The following is a 26,269-nucleotide window of genomic DNA, read 5'->3' on the forward strand; positions in this document are numbered from 1 at the left end:
CTACCTCCACTCTTACATGTCACCCTGTGCTCCTCCCTTTTCTTAAAGTAGGTATTCACCACAGCCATTTCCATCCTTTTTGAAAAATCAACTACCATCTGCCCTTCCACATTCCTGTCCTTGATACTACCATATTATCTACCCATTACTTCCTCATCACCTCTGTTCCCTTCGCCAGCATGCCCATTGAAGGTTGCTGCTATCACCACTCTTTCATCCTTGGGCACACTCTCCACCACCTCATGTAACTCCTTCCATAAATCTTCTTTCTCCTCACAACCTGCCTGTGGGGCATATGCAGTGATGATATTCATCATCACCAGTTCAATTTCCAACTTCACACTCATCACCCTGTCAGACCCTCGCTTAACCTCCAGCACACTCCTAACATACTCTTCCTTTAAAATGGCCCCAACACCACTTCTCTTCCTATCCACTCCATGATACAACTTGAACCCACCTCCTATGTTCCTGGAATTGCTTCCCTTCCACTCGGTCTCTTGCACAAGCACCACCAAAAGTGATGTCATCAAGAAGCGACAAAGTTTTAAATCAAGATCCCGTTATTATAAACTAAAATGTCGCACTCCGGTTCATTTAGTTTCAGAGAACGTAAGCTATTCACAGATCTGTACATGTTGCCTTGTTTTGAAACTGGACTTCATTGGTGCTGGGACCTGAGCCAGTCTGGCTTTAACTTGTTAAAGCAACAAGTACAGAAAATGTAACTTGCTGAAAAGGTTGAACATATGACCCTGTTTAAAGGATTCTAACTTCCTTAGCACAATGAGCTCAGCAGAATCACATTTGAGTGTGTTGAAGGCAAGCTGATAAGCCTGTCTCTGTGTGATTTCGTCTTTGCTCTCCGGCAGTGGATTATCCATCTTTTTCCCATAATGCAGTAGTTGTTGCATGGGTGGTCTCTGTTTGTGCAGCTGATGGAAGATGCTAGCTGCCAGTCGGTAGGTCTGATCTGATGGACGACAGCCTGACAAGAGAGGAACAGAGGATGTGTGAGGAAGGGGGACGAAGCCTAAGATTTGAAAATAAAGGAAGCAGGTTTGTTGTGATGTTTGAATGGAGTAAAGGAGAAAGAAACAATATTCCAGGAAGTGTGATCAGCACATGGTGTTTGTGCTCTGAAGCCATTTTTGCTCTAGTTGATCTGAAAGACAAAATTTTGTTAATTAATAGACCTTAGATAATTAATAGACCTTAATAGACCCTTGTTAATTAATTAATAGACCTCGTATATATATATATATATATATATATATATATATATATATATATATATATATATATATATATATATATATATATATTTATATATATTTTTTTAACTATATGGATTTGAATGACATGCGATTACACCAATCATGCTTGAACCCTCGTGCGCATGCATGAGTTTTTTCACGCGTCGGTGACGTCATTTCCCTGTGGGCAGGCCTTGAGTGAGATGTGGTCACGCCCTCTCGGCTGAATTCCTTTGTTTCACACGCTGCTCGAGACGACGCGCGTTGCTTTATCAACATTTTTTCTGGACCTGTGAGGAATATCCGAGTGGACACTATTCGAGACATTAGGTGAAAAGTTTAACGGCTGATGAGAGATTATGGGGTGTTTCTGTCGCTGTAAGGACTTCCCACAGAGCAGGATCGTGCAGCACCTCCAGACGCCGTCGTCGGCCTGTTTCGACCTGAAAACATCCTAATTTAAGGCTTAATTCACCCAGGACGTCAAGAGAGAACAGAGAAGATTCAGAAGAGGCCGGCATGAGGACTTTATGCGGACATTCCACTGTTTAAGGACATTTTTTAATGAAAGACGTGCGCGCAAATTCGCCGAGTCGTTTCCGTGACGACTCGGCAAATCTGTGTGCACCGCGACAGGAAAAACACCTCCGTGTTGAAAACCATTTGTAAAATTCAGGCGGCTTTTGATGGCTTTCAACAAGTGAGTAACTGAGAAATTGTTTAACAGCTTGGGCATGTTCCAACTTGCCCGTTAAGGTTTCCAACGGAGGTGTTTTTCCTGTCGCGACCCCCTGCGGTCGGGTCCGGCCCGACATGCCCGCACGTTCTTTCATTACAAAATGTCCGTTAACAATGGAATGTCCGAATAAACTCCTCATGCCGACTTCTTCTGAAAGTTCTCTGTTCTCTGACGACTTCCTGGATCAACAGAGCCTGAAATGTGGAAGTTTTCAACTTGAAACGGCGAGACGCTGCCGCCTCGAAGCGCAGATCGCCGTCAGGCGCCGTGGGCCGTCCTTACTACGACACTACCAGACCAAAATCTCTCATCAGCCGTTAAAATTTTTACCGAAAACCAGCTGAATTTATCGAATAGTGTCCACTCAGTTGTGCCTTACAGTTTTGAAAAAAATTTGATCAAACAAAGCAGTCTGAGCCATTCCTAAACAATGAAAAAATCGACAAGAGGGTGGGCGACTCCTCACTCAAAGACTGCCCACAGGCGAATGATGTAACCGACAGGCGTGAAAAAACTCTTGCATGCCCACGAGGGTTCAAGCATGTCTCATGTAATCACACGTGATTCAAATCCATATGGTTTTTAAAAAAAATAATAAGGTCGGATACTTTTCTAATAGACCTCGTATATGGGGTGAATTCTGAAATTAAAACAGAGGCGATGTCTATTAATTTGCATGAAATAATTCCCCTTGAACTGTCACACACACAAAAAAATACATTTAAAAAATATGCAGGAAGCCACATAGCTTTATTTGTGTCTTTTCACAATAAAAGTTCTTACTTTTATATTGCAGCACATCATGTTTGAATATATATATGTACTAGCAGGTGTTCTCGCTGCAAAGCAAGTATATTTAATTCTCTATGGTTACTGGGCAACCAGTAATTTAAAGCTTTAATCTATTCTCTTTATCTATTTATCTATTACAGAATTCAGCTTGAATCATTATTGCTCGAAATCTTAGACAAAAAGAACTTTCACTTTAATTCTTTATGGTTACTGGGCAACCAATAATTTAATACTTTAATCTATTCTCTTTATCTATTACAGAATTTAGCTTTAATCATTCTTGCTAGAAATCTTAGCCAAAAAGAACTTTCACTTTAATTCTTTATGGTTACTGGGCTAATGAGTTAATCTGCTCTCTTTATCTATTTATCTGTTATGGCTACTGGGTAACCAATAATTTAATGCTTTAATCTATTCTCTTTATCTATTTATCTATTACAGAATTCAGAAATAAATAGAAATATCTATAGAAATAATCTATATATCTATTACAGAATTCATCTTTAATCAATATTGATAGAAATCTTAGACAAAAAGAACTTTCACTTTAATTATTTATGGTTATTGGGCAGATCTATAGAGCTATTACAGAATTCAGCTTTAACCATTATTGCTAGAAATATTTGACAAACAGAACTTTCACTTTAATTCTTTATGGTTACCAGGCAACCAATAATTTAATGCTTTAGTCTATTCTCTTTATCTATTTATCCTTTATGGTTACTGGGCAACCAATAATTCAATGTGTTAATCCATTCTCTTTATATTTTTTATCTATAACAGAATATAGTTTTAATCATTATTGCTAGAAATCTTAGACAAAAAGAACTTTCACTTTAATTCTTTATGGTTACTGGGCTAATGCTTTAATCTGTTCTCTTTATCTATTTATCTATTACAGAAAAAACAACACATTTATAAGTATCCCTTTTCTTACTGCCTGCTTAGTTCTTTGCCAATGAAATTATTTATACATGATTAACATATAAAGAATATATTTGAAAATGGTAGCTTCTTTAAAGGGATCAAAATAAGGCCAAATCAGCATTTGATCTTCACGGTTAATTATAGTTGGAGTTTCATGTCCAAATAAAAAAAAAACTTAAAGATCCACATTTCAGCATTGGTATATGTAGAAAATCTGGCTAGACCTAAATTCACGTTTTTGTTTTTTTTGTTTTTTTGAGTTCTGTGACATACGTCATGGAAGCCCATATCTGGACTCCTCATTCTGAGACTCTTCCCCCCTGATCTGGTCCACAACCCACACAATCTGCTGAATATTGACAGACTGCTTGTTCATTTATTAAGTCACTCCCGCTTCTCTCCAAAAGGAGGCACTTCTGTCTATTTAAAGCAACATACACATAAAACAAGTCATTTCTTAGAGGCCTGGATTTATTGTTTTATGTTTTTTTATGTGTACAGGTAATTTATGTCAACAAACATCTGTTTTTAAGACACCTGGTGACCTATATTAGCATGCTGAAAAGTGCATATATGCTGCTTTTAATGATTCAGCATTCTGTCCCACCTGGTGAAGGAGAAGATAAGCGAAGAGGAAGAAGTTGAGAGGAGAGCACCCCCTTATCTATCAGATGCGTGTGGTTCTGATTGGTGAGGAAGTCCTCCATCGTAGAGTCGTTCTTCACGTTCTCACTGGAGCTGACTCAAGATAAATGTGCATATTTAAGGTTGCACATGAGCATGTAGGGCAAAACAACACAACAGCACAATGTCCTTACATCCACCCCACGCCGTATAAAACAAATCACTTGCTTGAGGAATTTTCACTCCTATCTGTTGTGTTTTCCTCTTTCTTGCCCCTTCTGGCCTGTGAACAGACATAAAATCATTTTGCCAGAGAAATTCAATATCCACATTAACGTGGTGCAATCTAAAGCAACTGATTACAACTGAACACGGTGTGACAAGTACCAATCAAATGACAAGTATTCGCTCAGCCATATATATACAGTGAGGAAAATAAATATTTGAAGACCCTGTGATTTTGCAAGTTCTCCCACTTAGAAATCATGGAGCGGTCTGAAATTTTCATCTTAGGTGCATGTCCACTGTGAGAGACATAATCTAAAAATAAATAAATAAATAATTTATTTGTATGTTACTGCTGCAAATAAGTATTTGACCCCCTACCAACCAGCAAGAATTCTGGCTCACACAGACCTGTTAATTTTTCTTTAAGAAGCCCTCTTATTCTGCACTCTTTACCTGTATTAATTGCACCTGTTTGAATTTATTACCTGTATAAAAGACACCTGTTCACACACTCAGTCAATCACACTCCAACCTGTCCAGCATAGCCAAGACCAAAGAGCTGTCTAAGGACACCAGGGACAAAACTGTAGACCTGCACAAGGCTGGGATGGACCACAGGACAACAGGCAAGCAGCTTGGTAGAAGACAACAACTGTTATGATTATTTATTAGAAAGTGGAAGAAACACAAGATGACTGTCAATCTCCCTCGCTCTGTGATTCCATGCAAGATTTCACTTTGTGGGGTAAGGATGATTCTGAGAAAGCTCAGAACTACACAGGAGGACCTGGTCAATGACCTGAAGAGAGCTGGGACCACAGTCACAAAGATTACATTAGTAACACATGATGCTGTCATGGTTTAAAATCCTGCAGAGCAGCAAGGTCCCCCTGCTCAAGCCAGCACATGTCCAGGCCCATTTAAAGTTCACCAGTTACCATCTGGATGATCCAGAGGAGACATGGGAGAAGGTCATGAGGTCAGATGAGACCAGAATAGAGCTTTTTGGAATCAACTCCACTTACCATGTTTAGAGGATGAGAACAACCCCAAGAAAACCATCCCAACCGTGAAGCATGGGGGTGGAAACATCATACTCTGGGGGTGCTCGTCTGCAAAGGGGACAGGATGACTGCACCGTATTGAAGGGAGGATGGATGGGGTCATGTATTGCAAGATTTTGGCAAACAACCTTCTTCCCTCAGTAAGAGCATTTAAGATGGGTCATGGCTGGGTCTTCAGCATCACAATGACCCCAAACACACAGCCAGGGCAACTACGGAGGGGCTCTGTAAGAAGGATTTCAAGGTCCTGGAGTGGCCTGGCCAGTCTCCAGACCTGAACTCAATAGAAAATCTTTGGAGGGAGCTGAAACTCCAAACCTGAAAGATCTAGAGAAGATCTGTATGGAGGAATGGACCAAAATCCCTGTTGCAGTGTGTGAAAACTTGATGAAAAATTACAGGAAACGTTTGACCTCTGTAATTGCAAACAAAGGCTACTGTACCAAATATTAACATTGATTTTCACAGGTGTTCAAATACTTATTTGCAGCAGTAACATATAAATAAATTATTTAAAAAAATCATATATTGTGATTTCCGGATTATTATTATTATTTTTTTTTTAGATTAGATGAAAATTTCAGACCCCTCCATGATTTCTAAGTGGGAGAACTTGTAAAATCACAGGGTGTTCAAATACTTATTTTCCTCACTGTACGAGTATATATATATATATATATATATATATATATATATATATATATATATATATATATATATATATATATATATATAAATAATGAGGGCACAACAATGCAGAATTTTAATCAGCACATACTGTCCACAAAAATTACATGTTGTATGCACATGGGCTAATTAAAATTAATCATTTTATAAATCATTTGTTTCATTGGGTGTTTTGAGTATTTCTAACAATCATTTTCTGAAACAATTGTATCATTTAGTGTTTTGAGCCTTTTGAAACAGGCAGTCTTTTTCTGAAGCAGTCGTATCATTCAGTGTTTGGAAGCTTTTGAAACGGGCAGTATTTCTATGAAGCATTTGTTTCATGTGGTGTTTTGATTATTTTGAAACACTGCGTCATTTCCCAAAATATTTGATCACTGTTTGAGGCATTTCAAAACAAAAAGTAATTTTCTAAAGCACTTGTTTTACTTTGTTTTAAACGCCAATTGTTTCATTTTGTGTCAAAACAGAGAATAATTTTCAAAAGTAATTGTTTAATTTAGTGTAGAGCATTTGAAAACAGCGATGGAAAAGTGTTATCCTAAAGTTGAACAGTGAGGTTGTGACAAGAAAGTCACTAAGGTGCCCCTGAGAAAACAAGGCCCTTAATCCCCAATTTGCTCCTGTGTGTGTGTGTGTGTGTGTGTGTGTGTGTGTGTGTGTGTGTGTGTGTGTGTGTGTGTGTGTGTGTGTGTGTGTGTGTGTGTGTGTGTGTGTGTGGCGGGGGGGGCGCATCATTTTAAAACAGTTTGAGTGCCTAAAACTGAATTATTCCATGACACAATTGTTTGATGTAATGTTTAGAGTCTTTTGATCCACTAAGTCATTTTTCATTTATAGTTTTGAATATTTCAAAGCAAGTAATTTTCTGAAGCAAATATAGCTTTTTATTGTTCCAAAAGTGTGTATCATTTTTGGAAGCAAATGGTTCATTTTGCATTTAAGCCTTTTGAAATAATGAATCATTACATGCCACAATTGTTTCATGTGCTTGTATGTGTCTTGTTATTGTTTCATTTTCTGAATCAATTTAGTTCAAAACAGCACATCATTTCTGAAGCAATTTAGGTTTTTCTTTTTTTTAGTATTACAAAAATGAGTTATGTTCTGAAACAAATGATTCATTTTGCTTTGTTTTTTTTTATTGTGAATAATTACATGGCATAACTGATTCATATAGTATTTAAAGTGTTTTGGAGCACTAAATCACTTTTCATTTAGTTTTGAATGTTTCAAACTAGCACATTTCTGAAGCAATTTAGTTTGTTTTTTTTATATTTCAAAAATGAGTTATGTTCTGAAACAAATGATTCATTTTGCTTTGTTTTTTTTTATTGTGAATAATTACATGGCATAACTGATTCATATAGTATTTAAAGTGTTTTGGAGCACTAAATCACTTTTCATTTAGTTTTGAATGTTTCAAACTAGCACATTTCTGAAGCAATTTAGTTTTTTTTTTTAATATTTCAAAAATGAGTTATGTTCTGAAACAAATTATTCATTTTGCTTTGTTTTTTTAATTGTGAATAATTACATGGCATAACTGATTCATATAGTATTTAAAGTGTTTTGGAGCACTAAATCACTTTTCATTTAGTTTTGAATGTTTCAAAATAGCACATCATTTCTGAAGCAATTTAGGTTTTTTTTTTTTTTTTCTTTTTTTAGTATTTCAAAAATGAGTTATGTTCTGAAACAAATGATTCATCTTTGGGGGGATTTTTTGTTGTTTGTTTTATTTTGAAAAATTACTTGACACAATTGATTCATATACTGTTTACAGTGTTTTGGAGCACTAAATCACTTTTCATTTAGTTCTGAATGTTTCAAAACAGCACATCATTTCTGAAGCAATTTAATTTCTTTCCTTTTTTTTAGTATTTCAAAATTAGTTATGTTCTGAAACAAATGATTTATCTTTGTTTTGTTTTTTTAATTGTGAATAATTACATGACACAATGGATTCATATACTGTTTACAGTGTTTTGGAGCACTAAATCACTTTTCATTTAGTTTTGAATGTTTCAAAACAGCACATTATTTTTCAAGCAATTTAGGTTTTTTGTTGTTTTTTTATCGAAGGTATGAGTCATTTTTGAAGCATCTGGTTTATTCGGCTGAAAAACCCTCACTTCTACATTCGATATGTGCATAATATTTTGGCAGGAATTTAGAGCTGAAACTCAAGCTGTGAGCTTAGTCTATACTGACATGTGATCCATGACACAGTTTGTGTACACGTGAGACTGTGTGGCTTCAGGTCATTGTGGGTAATTGGGCTCCTCCTGGTACAATTAAGCAGCAGGCCAGATATATCCGTATTAATAAATAATGGGTCGCAGTCTGACCCTGGACAAAGGTCCACCTCTCGCCGACCTGCTGCACTCGATGCTGCGGAGGGAAACACACGCACACAGCTAAAGTTTGTTCAAGTTTCCACAACTGGCTTGAACATCACACAAGAAAGGACATCTCAAACTGTAGGCACCAGGGCCTCTAATTAAAGCTGATTAACAGACAGAAAGACTGAGTGTAATCAGCTTGAACAGCTTTCATCAATGCTTAAGTAAAGAGTTAAAACTGACTGACAATTTGCACCGCGTCCAATAAGACCACGTCAGGCTGAACGGGATAAATGAATGCATATCAAACAGCAGTGATTTAATGAGCATGAAGCAGCCGCTGTCCTTCACAGGAGGAGCGCCGAGTCCATTTAAGCAGAGCAAAGTTGCAAGAAAAGGCCACGGCAGCTTAGTGTAATCTGCACAGAGGATGATGGGCCTGTTTAAAATTGCATAGAGGTCTTACCTTTGTCACTGCAACAACACAAAGTAAGCCACACAGCCAAGAATCCAGACTCACACCCACTAAAACACAAACTGTCCAAAAAATAAGTCACTTCTCACTCCGCACCGAGTTTAAGACTGCCATGAATGAATGCGACTGCTTGATCCCGCCACCTTTTTGTCATGCCTTCCAAGAGGGAATCGGGCTGGAACACGCCTGTTTGTGCTGAGTTTGAATTGTCATGGTGACAGTATGATAATGAAGGAGGCTTTTCCCCTTTGTGCTGGACACAGAATGCTCAATCGCGTAGAATCAGGATGTGCAATTCGACTTCTTTGAAAAACGAACAGCTTTATTAATCTGGTTTAATTGGTTTCTGGAGCTGTTACAAATGTGGGCAACATGGTGGATTAGTGGTTAGCACTGCAAGAAGGTCATGGGATTGATTCCTGTCCATGGCCTTTCTTTGTGGAGTTTGCATGTTCTCCCCGTGTTTGTGTGGGTTCCTTCCTCCCACATCCAAAGACATGCGGCTTAGGTGAACTGGAAACTTTAAATTGTCCGTGTGGGTGTGAATGTGTTTGTTTGTGTACATGTGGCCCTGTGACAGACTGGTTTCTTGTCCGGGGTGTACCACACCTCACGCCCCCTGACTGCTGTGATAGCCCCCCTCCCCGTGACCCTCAATTGGAGTAAGTGGTTGAAGATGAGTGAGTGAGTGATTTCTTTTGCACTAAACAATACTGGTGCAGACTCATATCTGCCACTTTTGACTTTTCATCCATCCTGTGTCATACTCACACACACACATCTTCAACATGCAGAACATGCAGACTCTACACAGAAAGGCCACGGGTGGGGCTCGATCCCATGACCTTCTTACTGTGAAGCAACAGTGCTAACCACTAAGCCAGTGTGCTGCTTTGTGTCTTACTCTTTGTAAGTAAATATTTTAAAGTAAATTTTTTACAAATGTAGAGCTGTACTCTGTTTCTTATATATCAAATGTTGATTTTATACCCCTCAAAAAGGACAGAAAGTGCTGTTAAACAGCATCCTGTGTGGTGGCTGAAACCTGTATTGCAGTGCATCCGGAAAATATTCACCTTGTGCAATTCAGCTGGATTCAATTCAAAATGGAGTCAACTCATTTTCCTCACGAAATTCTACTCACAACACCCCATAATGACAACATGAAAAAGTTTTTTCTCAAATGTATTAAAAATAATACTAATAAAAAACTAAGAAACTGCATGTACGTAAGTATTCACACCCTTTGCTCAATACTTTGTTGATGCACCTTTGGCAGCAATTACAACCTCAAGTCTTCTTGAAGATGATTACACAAGCTTGGCGCACCTACTTTTGGTCAGTTTTGCTCATTCCTCTTTGCAGCACCTCTCAAACGTCATCAGCTTGGATGGGGAGCACCAGTGCACAGCCATTTTCAGATCTCTCCAGAGATGTTCAATCAGATTTGGGTCTGGGCTCTGGCTGGACCACTCAAGGACATTCACAGAGTTGACCTGAAGCTGCTCCTTTGATATCTTGGCTGTTATGCTTAGGGCAGGGTTGGGCAATCATGTGTCATAAACGGCTGCGATACTGCAGGTTTTCCTTGCTACCAATCACCTCAGCAGGTGATTTAATTGACGATCAGGTGTGTATGTTCAGGGGAGAAGCTCATCAGCAGCCCACCTGCTAAGGTGTTTGGTTGCAAGGAAAACCTGCAGTGTCTTGGCCATCATTGCCCACCCCTGGCTTAGGGTCATTGTCCTGCTAAAAGATGAACCGTCACCCCAGTCTGACATCAAGAGCGCTCTGGAGCTGGTTTTCATCCAGGATGTCTCTACTTTGCTGCATTCATCTTTCCCTCAATCCTGACTAGTCTCCCAGTTCCTGCTGCTGAAAAACATCCCCACAGCATGATGCTACCAGCACCATTCTTCACTGACTGTAAGGATGGTGCCTGTTTTCCTCCAAATATGATGCCTGGCATTCACTCCAAAGAGTCCAATGTTTGTCTCATCGGGTCAGAGAATTTTGTTTCTCAGCCCCAATGCTGGAGCTCTGACAGAGTGACCATTGGGTTGTTGGTCAACTCCCTGATTAAGGCCCTTCTTCCTTGATCGCTCAATTTAGATGGGCGGCCAGCTCTAGGAAGAGACCTGGTGGATCCAAACTTCTTCCATTTACAGATGATGGCAGCCACTGTGCTCACTGGGACCGTCAAAGCAGTCCTTCCCCAGATTTGTGTCTCAAGTCAAACCTGTCTACAGACAATTCCTTTGACTTCATTCTTGGTTTGTGCTCTGACATGCACTGTCAGCTGTGGGACCTTATATGTAGACAGCTGTGTGCATTTCCAAATCACATTCAATCAACTGAATTTACCACAAGTGGACTCCAATTAAGCTGTAGAAACATCTCAAAGATGATCAGGATGTACCTGAGCACAATTTTGAGCTTCATTGCAAAGCCTGTGAATACTTATGTGATTTCTTAGTTTTGTTGTTGTTGTTTTGTTTTTTTAATGCATTTGCAAAACTCTCAAAAAACCTGTCATTATGGGGTATTGTTTGTATAAGTTTAAGGAAAAACAATTAATTTTATCCATTTTTGAAAAAGGCTGTAACATAACAAAATGTGGAAAAAATGAAGCCCTGTTAAAACTTTCTGGATGCACTGTATGCACAATAATGTTCAGATGTTTCTCAAAAAAGACAGAAAAAGATAAAACAAAATACAAATAACATCAGACAAAAGAGACCCTGAAGAGATCACGTGTGACATTCCTGAGTCCTGTATTAACCAAAAATTACTATAGTGACAACAGTCGTTGGAGAGATCAGGTTGACACTGCCCCCAACTGCCCACAGCCATTCAGTGCATCACACCTCAAAGCCATAAAAGGCTTTGTTTGAGTCTTGCACATTGATTCTTTGTGTTACTGTAATATGGTTCTTTGTGGCCTTGTTGTGCCAAGAATTCTGTCCAAAATTTCTCGTTGACACATTTGGCTGCAACTGTTTCAGTTAAACAGTTTTGACCATGAAGTTGAACCTCTTAGGTCACCCAAGGCCTCAGATCATGTGGCCAAGAAAAAGTTAATATACAACTTCATTTCAGTGTTTCGTAGTAACCACTGGTGTACCTTAAAAAAAATGTATTGAGATAGACATTTAAAAAGTTTGACCTGTCAAAAGTCATGTGACCAACAAAAAACAGATATATGACTTCATATTAGTGTACAAATAATGGTTGTTTATGAGTGTAGTGGACTTACCCTGTCATGGGGTTGCCTTCATTGTCACTTATACTCGGCAGTAACCTGACTTACTGTATATACTATGAAACAAAAGTTATACTGCTGTTGTGGATAAACAGGCCCATTTTCCTCATTTCTGGAATCAAGACTGGAAGTAAATTTTAAAAGAAAAGCAGAATTAATTGTAAACATGAATTCTAACAGCAAAATGGTCCATTGATGAAAACAGTGTCATACTTCTTCCAGACCAACAGAGGGAGATATTTTCCTGATTAACACCAAAGTTACATTGCAGTTTTGGTGTCCATTTGACAGAAACAACTTTCTGGACTCTGTTTGCTCCCATCAGCTTCCAGTGAATAATAATCAAGTCTAGTTCAGGGTACAGACATGAACCCAGGTTGTTCACTGGCTTTGAGCCTTAAACCAACATGTTGACTATTTTGTTGCTACATTGTGGTGGGTTTAGTGTAAGTCCTTCTCTGTGAAGGCCGGAATGTGTTGAAAAAACCACACTGAACATTCTGGGACAAATGAGGCTTAGTTCCCCACAGCAGCAGATATTACACCATCCAGCACACACGTCATCAATGTTGCCGTACAGCAGGGCCCCAGTTCTGTGTGTGTGTGTGTGTGTGTGTGTGTGTGTGTGTGTGTGTGTGTGTGTGTGTGTGTGTGTGTGTGTGTGTGTGTGTGTGTGTGTGTGTGTTGTAGCATATTCAATAATCAGCCTGGTTTGAGACGGCGAGTCGTGAGGCCATAAGCCGACCTGGAATTTTCTCAATAAAGGTCTAATCTTTACGGGAAGCAATGCAGTACGAGAAGGACAGTCTATCTCTCTCTCTCTCTCTCTCTCTCTCTCTCTCTCTCTCTCTCTCTCTCTCTCTCGCTCTCTGTCCCTCCATCTCTTGCTCTGTCGACTCACTCGCACCATCATGACTCTTTCACCTCATGTTGCTTGATCACACTCAGCCTTTTGTTTTGCAAACCAATGACACTGAGGTTGTGTGGCAACAGAGAGAAAGAGGGTTGAGCTCATTTGAGCTACATTAGGACCTGATCCAAATCAGCTGGACCACCAGTTCCCCGACTGGAAGACGGGTGAAGTGCAAATAGGTGAAGTGCAAATAATAATAAATAAATAAATTCATGTGAGAAAATAAAATACATAAAGATTTCAGTGTGATTTTGTCAGAACAGATGGACCAATGGACAGATGTTGTACAACCACAAATTACAACCACTAAGGTGTGTCCCTCTGCCCATCCAGAACTAGATCTCACAAACTGATGAGCGGTTTTCCTTTATTTTTCATATGATGTGTTACCAAACCCTGGCCCAATACCAATCAGCTGGCAGTCTTCCTAATTTATGGACATAAAAATTAGATATTTGTGAATCTTTGGCCAATACCTTAGTCCCATATTGTGAACACTGATGAATACTGTGATGTGCGATATCAGGTCAGAGCAAGTCTAGGATGATGCACTGGCTCAGCATCCACCACATAGTCCATCCAGACCTCTTGAAAGTACCATCTGTCTGCTGCAGACATGGGCATACTTCTGGCCATCTCCATCCACTGGGGTCCTCAACACTGAGGCCCCCTATGTGGAGGATCATGTCCAGAGAAACATGCGACACAATCAAAATGTCATAGCTGACACTCTCTTGCAATGCAAGTGATGTTCTTTACCTGAGTCTGTCTAAGTAACTGTTCATTTGAAATAAAGTAATTTCAGCGGTACCCAAGGATGATCCTGGGGAAGTAGTACCAAAGACATCCAGGTGTTGCCTTAAATCACTGGTTAACATCCAAGACTTACAACCAGTAACATAGAATACAGTACGACCCCTGGAATCTTCATTTTCCTGCAAAGATGTCAGCAGCACCAAACACCTCTGTCCAGGGACCTCATGAATCTTTGAGCTCTTCCAATGTGTCTCTTGACCTAAAAGGCTGAAGACCCAGAAACACGAATGTCACTACTAATATAAATTAATGTCTCTGCAAGTCATTATTTTAACCACATACACAAACACTTCTGATGGCTGGTTCCAGGAAGTCACTGAAAGGCTAGATTTTAGTCTTGCCCTTGACATTAGTCATTGCACAAAGTGCTTAGTCGGCTAAAATTTTGTGTTACCCGAATTAAGTTTTTAGCCTGCTACAGGGGAGTCTAATCTTATTTTAGTTGCTAAAGCTTCAGTGTTTTACCTCAAAAATGGCGGCTATCATGTACCACCATTTGATGGAACACTCGAGCACTCCTACATCACTCATATTCCTCCAAAATAATAATAATTTTTGTCCATGGTTGTAGCAAATGACTGTCATGATGTGTTTGTGACAGTTCTCACATTAGCCAGCAGGCATCACTGTTACGCTGAGCAGTGTTGTGTGTGCAAAAAAAGAGGCTTGACCAAAGTGTAGAAGAAGAACTGCTAGGCTAAGAGCTAAGCATGTCATTCTGCTGTTTGTATGGGTCCATAAATAATAAAGCCAGTTAAACAAAGGCTGGATAGTTCATGACAACAACCAACCCGGAAATAAACAAAACTGTTGCACATTGGAGGCGTTTCTTGGCAATGGCATTTGCGAGGCCATTATGCCCGTGAACTTCGTAGGCTAACGTAAAACGGCTAATCTACAAGTTTAGCCGAAGATGTAAAATGGTGATGAGATGGATAATGTTGGGCGACTAACTGTAGTTGACTAAGTAAGTTTAATATACTTAAAGATTAGACCTGTTTATGAAACCGGGACCTGGAGTTATATCAGGAAGGCATCCAGCGTGAAACTTCTGCAAAGTCAAACCCTGTGGCAACCCTGAGCAAAAATGGGGGCAGGCAAAATAAATTTTTTTTTCAGGCACAGTGTGGAACATCAATCAGATTTGTTACAAATTGTATCCTCATGAGTAACTATGGAAATAGATTTGATGACCTTTTGACTGTTGCAAAGTACAAGGCTGGAACAGGACACGAAGTTCTGTCACCACATCACAGATCATTCTGAGTCACCTTATTTGTGCCAAATGTAGAAGACACAGAGCGATGAACAGATCCAACAGGAACAGAGTGACAACAAATCAAGGTTATAGACGTTGATTACAAGCTGCAGCACAAACCCATGCACAGCACCAGTTACAACTTATTATAATAAGTCCAGCTTATGGATTCATGTTTTCCTCTTTGCTGTTGTTAAAGCTTTATTGGGTCCACATGTTGCAGGTGAACTGATACACTGCCCCTTTCCTTTGTGTGCTATTGTCGGAGGTTTCAGCAGTGTTTTCTGGGAATTTCTGCTCTGTGTCTCATGTCTCTCTGGCTATTGTGTAGCAACCAGGGCAGGTTGAAAACTTCTTATTGTGGGAACAGTTTACGCCCTGTGAACCAGCTCCAGGTAAGTCTATTTGACTGTGTTGTTGTGTAAACTAAATGCGAACGAGGCCATTATTAACTCTGTACTGATGGTACACATGAGAATTTGTCATCTTTTTTTTTTTTACGGGAATAAAATGCCATTTTCATCTATGATTATATATTACACTATGCATACATGGTTTTTTTTTTGTCATACAATTATTTTTAAAAGAACAGAAAGAAGTCTAAGCCAAAAAATGTTACCGACTTTGATATGTTTTATTGGATACTTCATATGAACTACCTGAACTGCAACTGCAATGAATAAAAAAACTTTACTGAGTAATTTCTTTTAGTGTTGTGTTTACATTATGGTATTAAGTATTATTCTGGTTTTATATATATATATATATATATATATATATATATATATATATATATATATATAAAGCTTTAGCTAAGACTCGGTTAGCTAATAAGTAAAAAATGAGAATGTATTTGAATTACTTACTTGTTTATTTTTTTAGTCCCTGAAATTAGGTAATTTTTGCACTGGCACTTCTTATTTATTTTGTTGTTTGGGTTGTTGGCAGAATTACTTAAAATCACTTGAATTATTTATTTTCCTCCAATTGTTAATGCAGGATTTGGCAAAAGTATTAATTCTAAGTGCTTTTCTAGTTTAAGACAGTCATGGCAGCATTTTGGTTGTGAAAATTCAGTGTAAGTTCAAATGTATTTTAATGTAGTTTGACACAGTCAGTGAACTCACATAGACTGGAAGAATTATTCACTTGAGTGTTTGAGTTTGAGTGTTTGAGTGTTTCCGTATGATCGGAGCATGGCAGTAAAATGGATGGTCACCAACTTTCTCGTATGATTTTTTTTCCCCCTAAACTGAGCTATACTTACTAAAATTTTCTAGCATGTAAAACAGATTTCATAGTATATGTCTAGGGTGTTAACAGGGAAAATGTACATTCTATTGTTTTTACAGGAAAAAATAGCTGCTGTGTCCCCAACTCTTTTTTTTTTGTTGTTGTTGTTGTTGTTTATTTTTGTGACAGCAATACTACAACGCAAATTTTGATGTTCACGCTTTTGTGTCGTAGTTGCTTAATTCGGATTTGTGTGAGAACAAAACGTGAAGAGGAATTTACTTTCACAAAGTGTATTTTTATTTACTTACTTGTTTTGTTTGCTTTTTTTTTAATGAAAAATAGTCAGTTCAATTGTGTAACAGCTATTGTGCATTTTAGTCTCTTTTACCATCAAACCACCACTTTCGTGTCCCACAGGATTTTTTACACCATGACTAAAGCTCGGAGTAAAGCCCTGCCTGGGAATTTTATGAATGAACTGACCACGTGATATGAACCCAGAGTTAAACTATATCATCTGGTACTTTCTACAAGCCGCCATTGTCGCTTCAGGCAGTGAGCTTGGGATGATGTTTTGTGTCTCCTGTTACACAGTGATTTTTAAAATACACTACTTTTTGGTATATTATGTAACAGGAAAATGTGCACCTTACATTTATTTTTTGTTTCAATTTAATGAAATTATACATTAATCTTTGTAGCTAGCACTACTTCATAATAATTGAATCAATTTGAAAATTTGACCCTTGTCACAATTTGGTACCCTAGAAATACCTTAATCCACATACATAGCTATCTGATTTTATTCAACAAACAAACACAAAAACCATGCACAGCACTAAAAACAGATTGAGCCAGTTAGCAAGTTAGTCACCTTGCCAGCTAGCTTGACTTCTTAGTATGTAGCTAGCTTGAAAACAAGCCTGTGAAGCTTGTCAGAATGCAAATTATTTGCAGTTTGTGTTTGTTAGGCTGCTACCCAGTTAGTACCTTTTAAAAAATGCAACCTTGTAGATGTGGAGTTAGATATTTCAGCATAATGACTTACTAGCTTCACAGTAAGTAGCTACAGCGTTAAAGTTATAAAGCTTCCAGTCCTGTCCGGTCTGTTACGGGGCACAGATTTATTCACTTTGCCAATTTATAGTGTGCACAGCCACAAATATTTGTCATAATTAATTCAGGTGCCTGTGTTTGTAAATTAAAGACTCCTAAATATACCATTACAGATGCTTTTAGCACAGTGTTAGCAGCAAAGTGGATAATCATGTTGTCCACAAGGACACAGTTGCTGACGTCAGTATTCCATTAAACAGTCCTGGCATATTTAACATAAAATGAGAAATAACACTTGTTTCAAATCTGTTTTGTGTAAAATAATGAGACATTGCCTAAATGTTTTGTACAAACTGCAGAACTGTTGTACAAATATACTAAGTGTATGCTAATTATTATATTTGTATTACAGCTCTTGTTAACCAACTGATTCTGAATCAATACTTTGTAGCAGACATTCAGCACGTATTATACATAATTCACCTTTTGAATAAGACTTCTGTGCTTTATTTCCTGCACAACTGTACAATTTATCCTGTGCAATAATTTTACCATATCTGTACATACTTACAGTAGTGTTCAGAATAATAGTAGTGCTATGTGACTAAAAAGATTAATCCAGGTTTTGAGTATATTTCTTATTGTTACATGGGAAATAAGGTACCAGTAGATTCAGTAGATTCTCACAAATCCAACATTACCAAGCATTCATGATATGCACACTCTTAAGGCTATGAAATTGGGCTATTAGTAAAAAAAAGTAGAAAAGGGGGTGTTCACAATAATAGCATCTGCTGTTGATGCTACAAACTCAAAACTATTATGTTCAAACTGCTTTTTTAGCAATCCTGTGAATCACTAAACTAGTATTTAGTTGTATAACCACAGTTTTTCATGATTTCTTCACATGTCCTCTTCAGCATAAGGCAACATGACCTCTTCAAATATTTTGACATATCCAAACTGATCCATGATACCTGGTATACGATATATAGGGCCAACACCATAGTTGAATTCAGAGTTTGGGGGTCGTCTCACAAACTGTCTGCGGCCCTTGGACCCAAAAAGAACACTTTTACTCTCATCAGTCCACAAAATATTCCTCCATTTCTCTTTAGGCCAGTTGATGTGTTCTTTGGCAAATTGTAACCTCTTCTGCACATGTCTTTTATTTAACAGAGGGACTTTGCAGGGGATTCTTGCAAATAAATTAGCTTCACACAGGTGTCTTCTAACTGTCACAGCACTTACAGGTAACTCCAGACTGTCTTTGATCATCCTGGAGCTGATCAATGGGTGAGCCTTTGCCATTCTGGTTATTCTTCTATCCATTTTGATGGTTGTTTTCCATTTTCTTCCACGCGTCTCTGTTTTGTTTTTGTTTTTGTCCATTTTAAAGCATTGGAGATCATTGTAGATGAACAGCCTATAATTTTTTGCACCTGCGTATAAGTTTTACCCTCTCCAATCAACTTTTTAATCAAACTATGCTGTTCTTCTGAACAATGTCTTGAACGTCCCATTTTCCTCAGGCTTTCAAAGAGAAAAGCATGTTCAACAGGTGCTGGCTTCATCCTTAAATAGGGGACACCTGATTCACACCTGTTTATTCCACAAAATTGACAAACTCACTGACTGAATGCCACACTATTATTATTGTGAACACCCCCTTTTCTACTTTTTTTTACTAATAGGCCAATTTCATAGCCTTAAGAGTGTGCATATCATGAATGCTTGGTTTTGTTGGATTTGTGAGAATCTACTGAATCTACTGGTACCTTATTTCCCATGTAACAATAAGAAATATACTCAAAACCTGGATTAATCTTTTTAGTCACATAGCACTACTATTATTCTGAACACTACTGTATACTCACTATATTCTGGTTTTCACATAATCGGTTCACGTCAATATTTCTGCACCCACCAGCAAAAATTGCAATGTACTTTAGACACCTTTCTTTAATGTGAATATTTTTCTTTTTCTTTACTACTGTATGACTCTTGCTCCTGCAACAAGTGATTTTCCTCGCTGTGGGATCAATAAAGTTTGGCTTCTCTTAATATTTTTGTTAAACCACTTGACTTAAAGCTGAAAGCTTACACAATACAACCATATGTTTCATTACTCAATTTTTTTCCACTTACAGCACACTTAAAAAGAGAAAGGCAGTTTAGAGATTTTCAAATGTTTTCAATGTCAAACTTATCCAGCCTCTGTTGCAGTTATAAAACATTGTCTGTATACATTTGCATTTACACTATATGTAAACCTGCTAGATCTGTTCAGTGAACAGTCAGTGAAATTTATTGTGCAACAAGTCCAACCGCTGGCCTCCTCCCCAGCGAGCATTCAGCCGCTGTGTTGAAACTTTATTTCTCTGTGTGAGCGCGTCTGACTCAATCTCAGTTTCCTATACACACATTCACAAGTTCCCCACTGTGTGTGCATGTGTAGAGTGTGTCCACACGTTATCTGAATGTGTGTGTGTGTGTGTGTGTGTGTGTGTGTGTGTGTGTGTGTGTGTGTGTGTGTGTGTGTGTGTGTGTGTGTTGGAAATCCAGGTTCCTCACTTCTCTCCTCTGTCCTCTGTCACTGTTTGTGATTACTGCAGCTCTGTCTGTCCCTGTCAGTCTCACCATCTCACGGAGCAGTTGGTGGTCAGAAAGACGTTCTACTGGACTCACACCTGAGAACAGGAAGAAGGAAGTGACTGGCTCACTGCCTTCAAATTCTGCAAGGAATTCAGGTCAGAACACACACACACATACACACACACTACATTTCAACTATGAGGTGAAAGTTAAAGTGTTGAAGCAGCCCTGCATGATCAAACAAGTACGATACTGTCAAAAACAAAAGAGAATTTTTTTAAAAAGTGGCTGGAAAGGGATTAAGGAAGAAAATAGGAAACACCAGTTGAGCAAGTACAGTTTATCTCTTCACTGTTTTACTTTCTGTTCCTGTGTCACTGTTTTAGCAGAAACACGTTTTTTTTGCATAGATGTGAAACCTTGTTCATATTAAATTCTATCAGTCACCAAGTGAAAACATTGATTCACAGCCAGGTTTTGTACATCACAGTCAATTCTGGAACTTTAGACATGCTAACATGCAGCCTCAACCATATGAAACTGAAAAACAGAGATAAAAACATATTTATGACAAGAAGACCCATTTAACTATTTACAGGTGGAAAAGACTATTTAACCCCTTTGAAAATATTTCAGGTTTGCATCCTTGCTTCAAGCTAATATTGCTCAGCATGCATGGGCGTGTCCCAGTGGTGGCTTTGGGTGGCGCGGACCACACCTAGAATCTGATTGGCCATACCGGGTTCCACCCCATGACTTCAAACTGTTTTTAGCTATATGACCAATCAGTAGAGGTGGGCGGATCGATCCTAATATCGATAATATCGCTACCAACGCTGGTATTGATATTGAATGATCCTCATGTAAAAAGATCGATACTCAAGCTTTTTTTCTCTCCCGCACGCACTGACTGCTGCACACGCAGATTCATCAAAGTCTACTCTCTGTCTGTAAGAGCAGCGCTGCGCTGTGTCACACAACACGGAGCAGGTCACCCTTGTATTGTGGTTTGTCAGCCCTCTACCTCAGGAGATTTTGTTTTAAGTTTTGTTGAGTGATAATGTTTTAAGCAAAAATGTTGATTTTGATCATAAAGTATTTTGTTCTCACGTACAATGTTTGGTGAAATTCTATTCTAGGTCTTTTGGATCCTTTGGATCTATGAAGCTTAAATATGAAAAAGTATCGGTATCGGTATTGATATCGGTGATACTGGGCCTGTAGTTACTTGGTATCGGATCAATACCAAAATTCCCGGTATCGCCCACCTCTACCAATCAGAGGCCGGCAGGACTTAGAGTGAACTCTGATGATAACCTGTTGATCATCAGCCTTAAACCTGAATATTATGTTTTGTTTTGAAGCAAGAAAGATAATATGATGTGTGTGTGTGTGTGTGTGTGTGTGTGTGTGTGTGTGTGTGTGTGTGTGTGTGTGTGTGTGTGCGTGTGTGCGTGTGTGCGTGTGTGGAGTGCGAGCGCACATACTTGTATTTGATACCATTCCTGTGTGAATCAGTGTCTCCTTCAGACCACCGCAGTCCAGTTATTCTGGACACACCACTGTCACCAAGTGAAAGAAAACAGATTTTAAATTCATGTTACATATTTCACAGAAGTCTAGTTTTTTTTTAATGTTTGCAGAATGAGAAATAGAATCCTAAAAATTTCAAGATATTTGCTTTGCAACCATCCAGTCCCATGTAACTTTGTAACTTTATAGATAAAAACTGATTTAGCACGATATGACCTCTTTATTCATATGAAGGGGAAAGTGTTTCTCTCCCCTTTGAGAGAAACACTATGCATATTTTCACCAAGCTTACAGGAGTACATGTCACCAGGTAGCAACAAGCACACAGTAAGTTGGTGTAGCTTCAAAATTCACTTATTTTCTACATGAAACTGTTCATGTTTATGCCTGTTTATGTGGCTGCTGGTTTAAATGGAAAGAATCTGCTAACTATGCCTCTTCTCCTTTGTGATGGGGAGCACCTGTCTATCTCAGAGAGCGTGATCTGGCTCAGAGCTCACAGGAGAATAGTTATGACTGACTGAGACATACAACCCCAGTTCCAATGAAGTTGAACACGTTTCAAAAAAGCTGGGACAGTGGTAAGATCCTTGACACAATGATGTCGGTTTTTAATGCAGTGCCGCCTGAGGGATCGAAGGTCATGGGCATTCATTGTTGGTTTTCGGCCTTGCTGCTTACGTATAGAAAGTTCTCCAGATTCTTTTAATCTTCTGATTATACTATGGACTGTAGATGATGGAATCCCTAAATTCCTTGCAGTTGAACATTGAGAAACATTGTTCTTAAACTGTTGACTATTTTTCATGCAGTTTGTTCACAAAGTTGTGATCCTCGCCCCATCTTTGCTTGTGAATGGCTGAGCCTTTTGACACTCACCTGTTTCCAATTAGGTGTTCTTTGAGCATTCATCAACTTTCCCAGTCTTTTGTTGCCCCGTCCCAACTTTTTTGAAATGTGTTGCAGGCATCCATTTCAAAATGAGCAAATATTTGCACAAAAACAACAAAGTGTATCAGTTTGAACATTAAATATCTTGTCTTTGTGGTGTATTCAATTGAATATAGGTTGAAGAAGATTTTCAAATCATTGTAACCTGTTTTTAATTTGCATTTTACACAATGTCCCAACTTCTTTGGAATTGGGGTTGTACGTCATGGAACTCTAAAAGGCTTGTTTCTGGATTAAATTTTGTTTATGTCATGGAGGAGTCAACTGGTACAAACATGAAGAACCTGATTTACTAAAATCCCACATAAGTGCTAAATTGCATGGGCAATCCAGTGTTTGCAACTTGTAACATTACATAAACAGCAGCATGTAAATTGGATTTTGCATGCGTTATGCCGTAAGGGTGAAATTAAATTAAATCAGCCACCCACTTGTCGGTATGCACCTTGGCCTTCACGAACGTATCTATCTGTGTGCATTCTGCAGGCAGAAATTATTTATGGTGCTTCACGTTTTCTACATTTTGTGTTACAGCCTTATTCCAAAATGGATTAAATTATTTTTTTCCCTCAAACTTCTGCACACACATACCCCATAATGACAATATGAAATAGATTTTTTGAAATTTTTGCAAATTTATTGAAAAAATTAAAAAGAAATCACATGTACATAAGTATCCACAGCCTTTGCCATGAAGTTCAAAATTGAACTCAGGTGCATCCAGTTTCCACTGATCATCCTTGAGATGTTTCTACACCTTAATTAGAGTCCACCTGGAATAAATTGGACATGATTTGGAAAGGCACACACCTGTCTACATGTAAGGTCCCTGACAGTGCATGTCAGAGCACAAACCAAGCATGAAGTCAGAGGAATTGTCTGTAGACCTCTGAGACAGCATTTCCCCAAGGCACAAATCTGGGGAAGGGTACAGAAATATTTCTGCTGCTTTTAAGGTCCCAATGAGCAAATTGGCCTCCATCATCCATAAATGGAAGACGTTTGGATCCACCAGGACTCTTCCTAGAGCTGGCCACAAGTGTAAAATGAGTGATTGGGGGAGAAGGGCCTTGGTCAGGGATGTGACCAAGAACTCAATGGTACTGTGTCAGAGCTCCAGCATTCCTCTGTGGAGAGAGGAGAACCTTCCAGAAGGACAACCATCTTTGCAGCAATCCACCAATCAGGCCTGTATGGTAGATTGGCCAGACAGAAGACACTCCTTAGTAAAAGGCACATGGCAGCCCACCTGGAGTTTGCCAAAAGGCACCTGAAGCACTCTCAGACCATGAGAGCAAAATTCTCTGGTCTGATGAGACAAATATTGAACTCTTAGGCATGAATGCCAGGTGTCATGTTTGGAGGAAATCAGGCACCACGGTGAAGTATGGTGGTGGCAGCATCATGCTGTGATGATGTTTTTCAGTGGCAGGAACTGGGAGACTAGTCAGGATTGAGGGAAAGATGAATGAAGCAACATACAGAGACATCCTGGGTGAAAACCTGCTCCAGAGCGTTCTTGGCCTCACATTGGGGTGACGGTTCATCTTTCAGCAGGACAATGACCCTAAGCACATAGCCAAGATATCAGAGTGGCTTCAGCACAACACTGTGAATGCCCTTGAGTGGCCCAGCCAGAGCCCAGACCTGAATCTGATTGAAAATCTCTGGAGAGATCTGAAAATGGTTGTGTACCAACACTCCGCATCCAACTTGATGGAGCTTGAGAGGTGCTGCAAAGAGGAATGGACAAGACTGTCCAAAGGTAGGTGCACCAAGCTTGTGGCATCATATTCAAGAAGACTTGATCCTGAAATTCTTGCCAAAGATGTATCAACAAAGTATTGAGTATGAATACTTATGTACATGTGATTTCTTCGTTTTTTTAATTTTAATAAATTTTGAATAGAATTTTGATGGAGAAATGAATTTACTCCATTTTGGAATGAGCTGTAAGATAACAAAGTATAGAAAAAGTGAAGCGCTGTGAATACTTTCTGGATGCACCGTAATTATCTACCAGTTTGTTTAAATACAGTGGATAGAACAATCATTAAATGTCTGAAATCTAAATTGTTTTTTTGTTGTTTTTTTTTGTAAGAGCCAGTGCATGAGCATGTTCATGTGCTGTGCATCCTGCACCCACAGCTGTGATGTCCACTCTGATATATTTGTCTGTGTGTGTTCTACCTTTTACGCATGGAGACATTTATTTGGAAGGGAACAAGCATGAAGTATTCCATTAATTCCTTAAATGTGCGTGACATTTACAATGAATATTTTTTTTTTTATAAATTCTGTGTATGAGGAGGCAGCAGACTCTGTACTGCTGGACTAGCAGTCTGTCAAGTGCAATAAGTTAATGCCAAGTTTTCAAACTCACAATATATAGGCACAATCACCACCTGCTAAATTTCCTTTTGCCCTTAATAAATTGTGTTGTAATTCTCACTTAGTTGCATGTTCTCTCCCATGATTTTGTGCATCAGAAACAGACTTGGTGAGTATTTGAAGCAAAGGAGAGTTAAATATGTTTTTAAAAGCTACCTCACTGGTGGTAACTAGGTGTTATCACTGCATCGGCTCACGGGCACTGTTGATGATCTGTGTGATTAAAATAGACTTATTATGTATTTTAAACAAAGCAGAATGCTGTAATTGTAATTTTAAAACATGGCACCACTTTTAAAACATGCATCTCCACTCTGATGAAGCAGTAGCTCTGACTGGCTGTTCATTTGCCAATGGGAGCATTATTGAACCCAGTAATTGCAGAAAATTACAGATTGACTTCTAGTTTCTTCCATCGAAAAGACAGGTCAGTGGGTCTAGACCACAGTTTCCTGAAGTGAAGCAGTTGAATGCTTCTTTCCTGCAACACATCCTTCCATCTCCATCCACGTTATATCCTTCATGTCCCACAGAAAATGACAATTAAGCAATGACATGAAATAAGCGCCTATAATTCTGCAACTTTGAGGAGGTTTAACATGAAACCCCAAGATAATTAAATATAAAAAAAGAAACTAGAGCACCGAGTTCGTAGAACACAAACCTCCGCCAACACTAGTTTCTAATTCCATAAATTTTTACCTTGGAAAAAAATTTCAGGGTCAAAGTCCTGTTAGATGTGGCTTTTCATGAGCTAAATTAGATGTGATCAGATGTCAGGATGCACTTGAATCAAAGTTTTTTGTGGTGTTGTCATATTTTGTCTTTTGTTTAGGGGGGGGTTCAACTTTTTTCCGTTTCTAAATTCCTTTTCAGATCATTTTCACAAAACATAGTTTATCTCTGCTATGCAGAATCTGTCATTGCTTTTTGACACTTGGTTTCCGACTGATAACTGGAAGACAAACAGGCATAAAAATGGAACCTCGATCCAATTTTGGTGGTGTAGGTAAATCCATAACAGAAAAATGCAAGTGACTGAGGCACTTTTGATTGAGATATAATGCAAACTGTACAACAAATGGGCTTTCGATATTAAATTGAAATGTCCACAAAATCCA

At 38.7% G+C, this 26,269-nt stretch overlaps 2 protein-coding genes across 4 annotated transcripts in view; one reads left to right on the plus strand and one right to left on the minus strand.

Annotated features, from left to right (window-relative positions):
- LOC117527058 (putative methyltransferase NSUN7) overlaps positions 1–9,294 on the minus strand; it is a 30,052-nt gene extending 20,758 nt beyond the window's left edge. Inside the window, exons 1-3 of one of the 2 annotated variants that reach the window (XM_034189214.1) lie at positions 9,129–9,294; positions 4,322–4,456; positions 806–988 (exon numbers count right to left, since the gene is read on the minus strand). In XM_034189214.1, the coding sequence (XP_034045105.1) occupies positions 806–988; positions 4,322–4,421 (283 nt within the window). In that variant the 5' untranslated portion in view covers positions 4,422–4,456; positions 9,129–9,294. The remainder of the gene's footprint in view (positions 1–805; positions 989–4,321; positions 4,457–9,128) is intronic. The other variant, XM_034189215.1, reaches the window with a different exon arrangement.
- A 10,997-nt stretch (positions 9,295–20,291) lies between these two features.
- The window catches only part of LOC117527063 (RNA-binding protein 47-like), an 85,049-nt gene continuing 79,071 nt past the window's right edge, over positions 20,292–26,269 (plus strand). Inside the window, exon 1 of one of the 2 annotated variants that reach the window (XM_034189228.1) lies at positions 20,292–20,428. The gene's annotated coding sequence lies outside the window, so the exon portion shown is untranslated. The remainder of the gene's footprint in view (positions 20,429–26,269) is intronic. The other variant, XM_034189234.1, reaches the window with a different exon arrangement.

Source organism: Thalassophryne amazonica, chromosome 15, assembly GCF_902500255.1.
Source record: "Thalassophryne amazonica chromosome 15, fThaAma1.1, whole genome shotgun sequence".
Lineage (NCBI taxonomy): Eukaryota > Metazoa > Chordata > Actinopteri > Batrachoidiformes > Batrachoididae > Thalassophryne > Thalassophryne amazonica.